Source organism: Danio aesculapii, chromosome 11 (assembly GCF_903798145.1).
Source record: "Danio aesculapii chromosome 11, fDanAes4.1, whole genome shotgun sequence".
Classification (NCBI taxonomy): domain Eukaryota; kingdom Metazoa; phylum Chordata; class Actinopteri; order Cypriniformes; family Danionidae; genus Danio; species Danio aesculapii.
Genome location: NC_079445.1, coordinates 28,122,990 through 28,134,819, shown reverse-complemented (window position 1 = coordinate 28,134,819; position 11,830 = coordinate 28,122,990). Strand labels below are relative to the sequence as shown.

The following is an 11,830-nucleotide window of genomic DNA, read 5'->3' as shown; positions in this document are numbered from 1 at the left end:
TCTTAACTATTTACCAATAACTAGTAGTTATCCTAGTAATTTTATGTTTCAATTATTATGAAGCTTAAGTATTTCAAATATGACTAGGAATGACTAGGAATAATAAACGGCAGAAAACGGTCAAACTACACGCTCCACAAACAAGTGTTTGCATGACTATACAGACAAATTAGTAATAATAGAATGAGAAAATATCAGTTTGCAACATCAAGCAGCAGAACGAGCAGTTTTTAACCTCTAAAAATGAATGAGCCAAAATGATTCAAATGGCTACGCCCGCTCGTACGCGGAGAATAAAGTGAATAGAATACACAAGACATGGACTCGTATACTTTTGAATGGGGAATAGTGTACTTGTCAATATGGCGAAGGAAGCCCCGCCTTCCAGTACAGGAGCGATAGCTATATGGTGAATAAAGCCCGCTTACTAGTACAGGAGCCAATCATTGATTGCTATAGAATGACAATTCTCCGGGGGAGGGCCTTGGACCAGACGTGAGTTTCTGCAGATTTTGTGTGATACAAACATTTAGAAATGAAACTACGGAGACAGTTGTTGTTTAATTATATTGGTTATTCGTAATATGAAATGTAATTGTAAGCTTGGCAAGTAGTTTTGGAGAATTTGATGTTTCACCATTCAGACAGAATGCCCGAGCATACTGCCCGAGAGGCGTTTCAAAGATGGCCACCGAGTGAAATGACTTGCCTTAAAAGGACATTGGTACTACTTGAGCAGGTACTAAATTTGTATTTGAATGTAGTTTCCACCATTAAAAAGTTCATTCTATATATTATGTATGCGGATAAGTATGAATGGAATTCGAATGTACTACATCTGCCTTGTTGATGCCGTCATTTATCATGTGACCACACCTTCCGCCAATTTATTTCTCAAATATGGAGCCTCCTCTCCCTTGTCATCATGGAATATTCAAGTGTTCAACCTATGCCTACTACAAAATTCAAGTGAACGCAGAAGCAGTGGGTCTGAAATTGCCTACTGTCCTAACATTATGTCTGAATTCATGCAGTTGGTACCATTCAGAAGAGCTTATACCTATGCCTTAATGCCTTAATTGAATGTTTACCTTGGGAAGTTCAAAGGGTAGGGTATAGGGAATTTATATCCCTTAAATAAAATACAAGGTGCATCTCAAAATTGCATACTTATGCACTATTCTACCCCATTTTGTTGTATAAGTGCAGTTTTAATACCCTGTTGAGGCACTTATTCACCTTTTAAAAATGATTATGGGATGTTAGAACCAATAGCCTAGTGGTTAGTGCGTTGACACAGAGCATTAAGGAATGCTCACGGCAACTTACAGTGTTCAAATCCTAGCTTGAGGTCCTTTGTTGATCTTTCCCCTTCTCTCTCTGCTCCCCTCACTTTCTTGTTTGTAATCTTCAGTGTGCTGTCCTTTAAATGTGAAAAATTATATAAAAATAAAAACTGTGGAATGTTGAACTCACAGTTTTGAGGAGTTATCGGGCACTGAGGTTGGATTACTTTATTTACTTTGTATTGTTTAAGAAAAATTCTCCAATGTGAGTGGTTATGCTGCCATAAAAGCAATCTCGATAATTATTGTTCATATTGAACGATAATGGTATATATTTCAATAAAAGGTTGTTAATACTTCCAGATTTAAAAGAGTACCAAACAATGACTGAAGCCACTAAAATTAGAGGGTCCATTAAATGGCATAACATTCTCGGCCAATACATTTTCGGTGGCCAGAAATTCGGTACATCTCTAATATCAACACACTTTAAGATTTCCATTGTTGCACATTTCTGCTGTGTGATTGGCTCTTAGATCAATATAGTAAAAACATCCAGAGCTTATCATTGTAATTGACTTTTTTTTAATGGCGATTCGATATAATATCGTTCATTGGCCCAGCTCTACTTTCAATGGTGAATGGGGTTGTATTCATGATAGGTACTATTTGTATTTTGGTAATTTATGTCACTAATTTGGCAACCGTTAAACGTCACCTGTGAAATGGTTTGAATTTCTGTTTAGTAAATAAGTCAATTTTGCATTTGGCACTAAACTCTAGACTACACGGTTGAGTGTATTAGTGTATAGTGTGTCATTTGGGACGCAACTACAGTGTGTGACACCAAACATATTCCCTGTGCAAAAGATCATGATAGCCCAAAGTGTTCTTCAGTTGTACTCTTTATGAAATCCTTCATTCCGAAGAGACCTTCAAAGTGGCCTATTTCAAGCACATTGGTTTGAAACAACGTTTCCATATAGCAGCCTTGATTGTTTTTAATCCGAACTGCCCTTCAGAGGGTGATCTAGTCCATTCTCAATGCACTGATAACATTTAGAAAACAATAGATGAGAAGTACCCAGATGACCAAGTATATCCTTTGAGATTCTGTAGTGCACATCTAATGGAAACTTTACCATGAGACCACAGAAGAGCATTTTTGAACAGAAGTGGAGAATTCGGGTAGGTCATGTGATAATGACAACATGTAGTCTGTAAAAAATTTCATTCATCTCACATTCGCACTGTATAGAGTGTACTTTTCAAACAGTCATGAAGTGAATACAAATTCAAATGTTATACCTTATTGAGTAGTATGCAATTTTGGATGCAGCTTAAGTTTTACCTGTGTACTGTTTTTCAAATACCATTATTTCAGACATCATATTTGCCTTGCGTAATTTCATCATCAATTTCAGATTCTCTCCAGGACAAGCCCATAAAGAAAAAGCAATTCAACTGAACTGAACACAATCAACTCTATCAGTCTGTCTAAAATCACCGTGAATGAGCTTCTGATCACACATAACCAAAAGATGACTATTTCTCATGTTCTATGACTGCAAAGCACATTACATCATGCCTGCTCTAAAGTAAAGCTGCAGCTTTGTAAAAGTGGTTTGTCACTGGTTGACATGCAGGTTCTCATGCACACACAAAGCATGCTGGGAGTGTGTGTGCTGGTCTCTGTGTGGGTTGTTGTGGTCAGTGTGGAGGCCTGCGAGTGGACAGGTGCTCGTGTGTGTCAGGCTTGTGGACTCAATAGAGGCTTTGTCACTGAGAATCCGTGCATGAGCCGTTTAAGGCAGTGCTTGTGTTTGTCTCGTATCAGCAGGAGAGACACTTTGAGGAAGGAAGAGAAGCTCAATATCAGCCACTCAAAACACATGCAGGCACAAACACGCCATCTATATCTGTATCTGCACATTTCAGTGTAGTTCACACTTCTGTTAGGGCATTTTGTTAAAGCATACACTTTAAAAACAAGGGTTTTTCAGTGGATATTTAGCTCAAAATCATAGGAGAAGCAATTTAAACTATGAAGAACCTATAATGATCCTCCAGTGGTTCTTTGGGGTGGTTATGGTGCTAAATACACACACAAAATGGTGTTAAATAGCATTTAAAGTGATTCCCATACACTGTAAAACCTAAAGGGTTAAGATAACCTTTTCAGGAAACCCATTGCAACAAACCATTTGAGTTAAAAAAAAAACTAATCTGTATGAGTACTATGAACTTGCCTCAAGTTGAAGTAATGAGGTATTTAATTAACTCATTAACTTCGACACTGAGTTCAAGGTTTGAACTCTTTTCAAATGAGTAGAATTAACTTTCAGTAAATTTTGAGCTAACTACACTCATTTCATTTGATAAACTTGACTGTTGGGTTTTACAGTGTGTGATTACAAGCCAAACAACCACTTTTATACATATACACTTATATACATGCACCATATAGTGGTATATAGCAACTTAACCAGCCAAAAGAACCGCTAGAGAGCCTTTACAGTTTCTAGGTTCTACATAGCACTTAAAGTGGTTCTATTTGGCACGAGCACCATGTGTTTTTAGAGTGTACACACAAATAAATTAGGTTATTTTGCAATTCTATTTAGCACTGCTAAGTGCTTCTTTGGCTTGTAATTTAAAAGGGAACTGATTTATGGGCTCTATAGTACCATTCGTGGTTTGTTAGTTGCTCTTTGGGGTGGTTAAGGTGCTACAAAGCACCATCTTTAAAGATATAAGTGCTATGTAGCACTTGAAGTAGTTCCCCTGTTGAATATATAAAACAGTTCTGTGTGGTTCTCGAATCTGATTGGCTGATAGCCGTGAGATATTCTGCAATAACAGCACTCGTACAGCCTCGTCACCCTTCTGTATTACTCGGCCCACATAGAGTGACACCAGATTAATAAACTAACTACATTTTGACAAATATTGCAGCTGTTGGACAACATAATGTACTTTTGTATTTTTTTAGGCGAGAATGTAGTTGTTTAGATTGCAACTATGCAGTTTATTTATAAGCATAGTGCCTATTTTAAATATTTTTAATTTCTGAGAGACAACGTGTCAGCCTGTCACACCGAGCAGAGCAAAGACAGTTGACGTTACGCCACAAGTTGACAGAGACCGCATAATAAACCCTTACAGAGAAAAACGTTACGTAAGTTTCAAACTACAGCTGATCAAATCATTTTTAAACTGGTAAGTGACTTTCTAAGTCGATCACTCTCTTTTGTATGTTGTAGTGCTGTATTTATACCATATAGTGTTTTGTGTTTGGCTTTTTTGGGGTTAATTATTGTGAGCAACAGAGAAATACTGGGAAATGTCTCTAGACTGATTTCATGCTGTTCAGCCTTATAATCTTAAAAAATGAGCAAAATAACCTGTTTTGTAATCACTTTAGATATACAATTACGATTATGATTACGAAACACGATAATGCCGCTGAACTGTTGTATAAACGCAATATCACACTTGTTGCAGTGCTATGTGGCTGTATATCAGCACTGGTGGGACACTAAGGCACTCACTATATATAAATACACACATAAAAACATACATAGATAAATAAATACATATACACACACTTAATTATATCCCCTCTTTACAGTTTTACAGTCATAATTTCATAAAATCTCGACTGAATAAAAAAAGAAATAAAAACACTTGAATATGTATATTTTTGAAATGCTTTTTAAAATTTAATATAACATTCGACCAAATAAATACAGTGACATTTTAACAAAACAGCCAAGCAAACATTTTGCCAAAATGAAATGTTCATTCCTTCAATGTTCAAATAGTAAATGTCACAAACTGACAAATTAAATTGATTTAATAAGACTTTATTTATCCCATTTGAACAAAACATTCCGACTCAACCACTTGAACTGAGAGAGTTGAATTGAGTTGAGTAAGTGTTCCTGAAGCTCTTCCTCCATGCTGTGCTGTGGTGGGCCTGTAATATGTGCTGTTTCATTTTAAGCGTGTGCACTGTTGCTGCTGAAGAATTTGCGAGCACATGTGACGGCTTTAAAGAGACATGTGCACATAGTAGAAGCGTGTGTTGAGTGAGTGTCTCTCCAGATGTCACCCGCATCAAATCTCTTGTTTACTCCCTGATTTGCAGCTGCAGGTGTTCGCGTCTCTATTTTTAAATATCTTTACGCGCACGTGCAGTCGAAGTACCTGAAGAAGAATCAAGCTCCGGAAATACTGCTTCAGATAGCTCTGCTAAAAATGATTTGAATGGATTCATTGTTCACACAGTCGAGACCAGAATTGCCAAACGTTGTATACGTGGGATTGAAGACTAAAGGGAAGTTTGTAGAAGATGTTTCCTATTTCTAAAGAAAATTGTCGCAGGAAGTGAAAACTAAGACTATTTATCCATCCACCTACTTCCAAACATCCCTATTCTCAATTATAGTTCTCAGTATTAGGAAAATAGACATGAAAATAAATGCATTAAAACAAGGTTGGGGTCTTTTTTTTTGGTTATTCAGATTTTTATTTATAATAGTTATAAAACTATTTTATTTATAATTTTATTCATAATTTAAGGGAATTATGAATTAACTTCAAATAGGCCTGTTATAACAAAATACAGTAATTCTCACAATTTTTTTAATAATTTGAGTTCTGAATTACAGTATCGCAATACTACTTAGTATCGTAATACTTCAGCTCGTATAGTATCGTAAGATTAATTAATGGTATTGCAAAAACCCTACTAGGTATTTATTGGGGCCCTCAAATTTCCTGGTACCCTAAGAGGCTGCTTACTCTTCTTATTGGTTAAATACACCCACGAATTTAACTTTGTGTATTGTGTAAGTGTGTGTGTGGATTGTATGTTCATAATTTTTGTTTGTTGATGTACATGTGTGTGTTGTACACGAGTTATTTCTAAATTGTAATGATCCAGTATTTGATAACAGTATTTTATACATAACTGACAATGTAACGCTGCTTTTTATGTATTTATTTTATTGATTTTTCATTTTATTTTATTCATTTTTATTATTTAATTTGGTTTTGTTTAATTTAATTCATTCATTCATTCATTTTCTTTGCGGCTTAGTACCTTTATTAATCAGGGATCGCCACAGCGGAATGAACCGCCTAGTTATCCAGCATATGTTTCAAGCTGTGGTCACACTGGGCTTTTCCTCCCATAGACTTCCATTCATACGCACGCGAATGCGTCAGACCGGAAACGCAGGGTCATGCGTTAAGTTTCGCAGTTTGCTGAGGTGCAAACTCTGACCAGCGAAATCGCATCACTTAACTGCGTGAGACAAATCGAGGATCAAAACATGACCTCTCTGGACAGAAATTTAAAACAAGGAGCAATCACTGGCTTTTTTTAATGTCTAAACATCTTGTTTAATCCCCCCTTTTTTCGCAGCACCATACGACAGAATTTCGCACACACAAAGCCCAGTGTGACCACAGCTTTACGCAGCGGATGCCCTTTTAGCTGCAACCCAATACTGGGAAACATCCATACACACTCATTCACACACATACACTACGGCCAGCTTATTCAATTCACCCATAGCGCATGTCTTTGGACTGTGGGGGAAACCAGAGCACCCGGAGGAAACCCATACAAACACGGGGAGAACATGCAAACTCCACACAGAAATGCCAACTGACCCAGCCGGTACTCAAACCAACGACCTTCTTGCTGTGAGGCGAACGTGACGCAGTGGGGAGCAATTTAATTTAATTTAATTTAATTTAATTTAATTTAATTTTATTTTATTTTATTTTATTTTATTTTATTTTATTTTATTTTATTTTATTTTATTTTATTTTATTTTATTTTATTTTATGGGGAAAATGTGAGAGCTGTAATTTTTGTAAACATTTAGTAAACAGAAAACAAGAAATTAAATCAGTAAAAAATACACTCAAAAAAATGCTAGTTATGCACACTGTAAAAAATGTCTGTACAATTTACAGTATTACTGTAAATTATTTTGGTTGCCAGTAATACTGTAAAATTTGCAAGTACACTGTAAATGAACAATTACAACCATGCTGTAGTTTTACACTGTAAGGCTGATTTATACTTCTGCGTCGAGTGATCGGCGTGCCTTGCGCAAAGTCTTGCACTTATACTTCTTCATGCTGTTTGTGTTTTTATGTTTCTCTGTCTCGAGTTTCTTCGCGGGTCTTTTGTTTTTTCTGAATGTTGCAAGTAGCTAAAACACACTCATTTAGAGGCAGAAACTGCAGGCGTGCAACAACTTTAATCATAAGATAAACATAAAACAAAAGTTTCCATCTGGAGCTTCTTCACGGGACTCTACACTTGTAAACACTCGTTCCATCGGGCTCGCAGCTCTCAACACTGCCACTCTCGTCACAGCTTCCAAGCCGACCAATCACAGAGCTTGCATTATGCATTGTTTTGACGTGTAGTTGCATTTTTTAGAGGAGCGCGTCAGCGTTGGTTTCAGCCACGGCGAGGGCTATGCAACCGCAAGAAGGCTGCGCCGGACCATACGCATACGTTTGACGCAGAAGTATAAATCCGCCTTAATGGTTAATTAACAGTGCACTGGTGAATTTTACAGTATTACTTGCAACCAAAATTGTCAGTAATACTGTAAATTTTACAGCAAAATTGTATAGTGTACATTTTTACAGATTGTCCATATTTGACCCACTGTTGAGTTACAATAACCCAGCATTTTTTAAAGTGTACAACATTTAAACTCATTGCTTTTCTATCATCTTGGACCACTCTTTTCTTTTGGCTTCCACTTAATTTTTCATTTCCTTCTTCAGTCTAATAGATCAGTAGTAAGCAACCAAGACCACAAATGTTTTACATCCCCAATTTGCATCATACTGCTGCAAGACAAAGAAAGCAAAACATCTGACGTGTATGTGTTGCCTTTCTCACGAAGTGTTTGAGGAGATCAAGTGAACAAGATTCTTTCAGGAGGGCTCCCAAGTCGTGCCTAGTTACCACCCTCCCATTATCCTACTCGCACAAAGCCATTGTTTGTCCAAATCCAATTCCAGAGCAGCGCCGGTGGTCCTTCATTGTCATGGCATCTCGTCTTGTCTTAGGAAAGCTCCACTATGTCATATCTTCTGTCTTCTGTTTCCTTCAGACACTGTTTGCCAGAGCCCTCTACGCCAACACGGCCGAAACCGAAGATGAGCTGGCGTTCTGCAAGGGTGAAATCATCATGGTGCTGGAGAAGAACGTTGTGGGAAGCACTGGCTGGTGGAAGTGTGCTCTCCGCGGGCGTCAAGGCCTGGCACCCGCCAACCGCCTGGCACCTCTGTCACCGGCGGAGGCTGAACAAATAGCTGCAAAGAGAGACTGTTCGACCAATCACAGCCATCAGAGCATCTATCAAACACCAATAGCTCTATCAAAGTCACCGGCGACGCCCATTTATGAAGATATGAAGACTATTTATAAAGTGCCTCCTCAAGGCGTCTGTTCACCAAACAAACAAGAAGATCCTGAAGGAACCAGGCCTTTACATGATGTAAGTTTGGTCACACTTTATTTTAAGCTAAAGTTATCATTACTGGTTAACTATCAAAAGGGAAATTCACCCCAAAAAGAGCATTTTCACACCATTTGATCACACTGAAGTTGTACTAAAGTGTCAGTTTTATGCTTCAGTTGAACAAGTTCCGAAGAATGCCAATGATATCTATAGTAGGAACAAAAAAATACATTGGAAGTCAATGGCTGTCTTTTCCCCTAATATTCTTGAGTACATCTTCTGTTGTGTTCAACAGAGGAAAGAAACTCAATCAGGTTTGGAACAAGTGGAGGAGTAGATGATGAATGTTAATTTTTGGGTCAACTATCCCTTTTCTATGGTTATTTTATGGTTGTGAATTGCATTATGGGATGTTGATCTCTGCTCTGTCCACTTTTGATGTTGAAAATTCAACTTCACAGTTTAACAAAGTGACTTTTGTTGACATTTTAGTAGTTTGAAATAATAAAATGTTCAAGAAATAGTCTAAAGAGAAGTAATTCTGTAAATATGTACTGGCAGTTTATCACAAGGCTTTTATAGCATAATATACAACACCAACCCAGACAATATATCACTTTAAACTATTAAAAATGTTCATAAAGGTCACTTTTTCTAACTTTTTAAGGTTAAAAGTTGTCAGAAGAAAGGTCAAAATTTCATAATGTGATTCAAAAGCATAAATAATAAAAAAATATGAATCACAAAATACGGAAAACTACAGCGGTCGAGAGAGCTTAACATGCTGCAGTTATAGAGAACACGTCCAATTACAAAAAAAGCTATCAAATGGAGAAAAGATCTTCATCAGTTTGACAGCACACTTGCTGCAAATCCTCACAACGCAAACATATTTATTTTTAAACGCACTGCATTTTTTTCACAACGCAAACAATTTACGAAAATGCACTGCATTTTCTCACAACACAAAAATTGGCGAAAACGTGCTGCATTTTCTCACAACACAATGGAAATGCTTCAAGGAGACCCTAAACGTGACAGACCCGCCTATTTAGGTTATGGTTATTTAGGCTAATAAATACTACAGACAAGGGAATCCGGATATTAAAATAAACAAACAAAAAACTCACCTTTGAAAGCTCACTTACAACTTCACTGAGCAATAGTCACGGCACAGCAGTGTTCGTCACGTTTTTGGGTCCCCTTGAAACATTTTCATTGTATTCCGTTGTTTTTGTGAGAAAATGCAGCATGTTTTCATAAAATGTTTATGTTAAAATCTTAAATTGCAGCACGCTAAGCTCTCTCGGCCACCGTAGAAAACTGTTAATTTACTGATATTTTTAACAGTGTATAATTTTTGGCTCTATAAACTTTTAATTTGTTGTGTATTAATAGTTATTAAGGTAGTAGTAATAAGGTTTAGGTATTAGGTAGGAGATTAGGTAGGATGTACAATAAGATCATGCAAAAGATGTACTTTTACAAGTACAAATAATCAGCCAATATCTTAATAATAGGCAGGTAATAAGCCATTGGTTGATTGCGTAAATGGGTTTGGTTCTAAAGTCACCGTAAGATTTTGAATGCAATAACTTCTGTTATTGTTTGTATCACACTATTTGTCTGATTTGTCCATTATGGGTAGACTGTCACATGTCAATGACATGTTATTTAGAAGTGGGGCACATTTTATCAGTCACTACTTCAGTAAGATGCACTGTGTCATACAAGTGCAAGTCCTTATGAGTAAGTCACAGAATCAAATATGAAATGATTCACTGAAAATCATTGACTCGGTTGCGTCTCATCATAGTGAAATGGAAATGTTTACAGTTTTGCAATTTCGAAAGATACAGTTTTTATTGTTAATTACATACCATATTTCAGACTAATGACTATATATACTAGACTATATATATATCTCTGACTGTAAGAAAATAGTTTGAATGAATCATTATGATTACATGATACATTGACATTACAGTACAGAAAAGCTCTTTCAGCATTATTCTGAACATATAACTGGAACAAATGTTCTCGCAAACATCTGCTGTCATCACATTCTTTTGTTGTTCCTGACAAAAACTGTCCTCCAGTACACATATACTACTGTATAGCCACTTTATATCAGAAGACAAACAGTGCTTATAATAAACAACACTGGAGTGGATGCTAATATAATGATCATTCTTGATGTGAGTGCATTTTTACTCATGTCATATTTCATGATTTACTTCGTGACAATCTCCAAACACTGGAAAAAATAAAAGAGAGCAGATTGTGTGGATGGTTTAGCAGACTGTTTGCAGAATTGAGACCGTTAATGATTTAGCTGATGATTTAGTAGACTATATGCTAAACTCAGGCTAATAACAAGGTCTGTTTCGGAAACCCCTGCTGGCAAAGAACTCACAGATGGGGACATGGGGCCTCTCTCTGCGGGGACAGGTATGTAGCACAGGGGCTTTATGAGCCTTTAAAAGAGCAGCAACTACAAAATTCAGACACCACTAACTGCAACCAGAAGATTTTGGGCTGAAACAGAGAGAAAGACCAGGAAAAACTGCATGTTACTGTGTAATAGGTAAGGCAACCGGGTTCACATGTTGCCCACTTCCCCTCCTGCTTCAGGGAGAGGTGTTTACCTTAGCAGCTTACAGTATGTGTCGCATGGCTTCAATTAAAAAACTGTGTTAACCGGGCAAAAACGTGGTGAAGGGCACAACATTTTAAAGGATTCTGTCTCATATGAAGAAGTGTCTAGGATACAGACTTACATTTCTATTCTTTTTTAGGGCTTATCTGCTCATCCCAGAACTGGTGCAGATATATATGATGTCCCAAACCTGCTGAGAAAATCCTGCTTGTTCACAGTAAGTCCAGTATATACATCAGGTAAAATAAGCATGGGGCAACGCGGTGGCACAGTGGGTAGCACAATCACCTCAAAGCAAGAAGGTCGCTGGCTCGAGAATCGGCTGGGTCAGTTGGCATTTCTGTGTGGAGTTTGCATGTTCTCCCCATGTTTGCGTTGAG

At 37.2% G+C, this 11,830-nt stretch overlaps 1 protein-coding gene across 2 annotated transcripts in view; it reads left to right on the top strand.

The window, feature by feature from the left end:
- Positions 1-11,830, top strand: part of cass4 (Cas scaffold protein family member 4) — a 32,982-nt gene that overhangs the window by 11,694 nt on the left and 9,458 nt on the right. For both annotated transcript variants that reach the window (XM_056468592.1, XM_056468591.1), the window contains exons 2-3: positions 8,441-8,827; positions 11,590-11,667. In XM_056468592.1, coding sequence (XP_056324567.1) covers positions 8,441-8,827; positions 11,590-11,667 — 465 coding nt within the window. The remainder of the gene's footprint in view (positions 1-8,440; positions 8,828-11,589; positions 11,668-11,830) is intronic.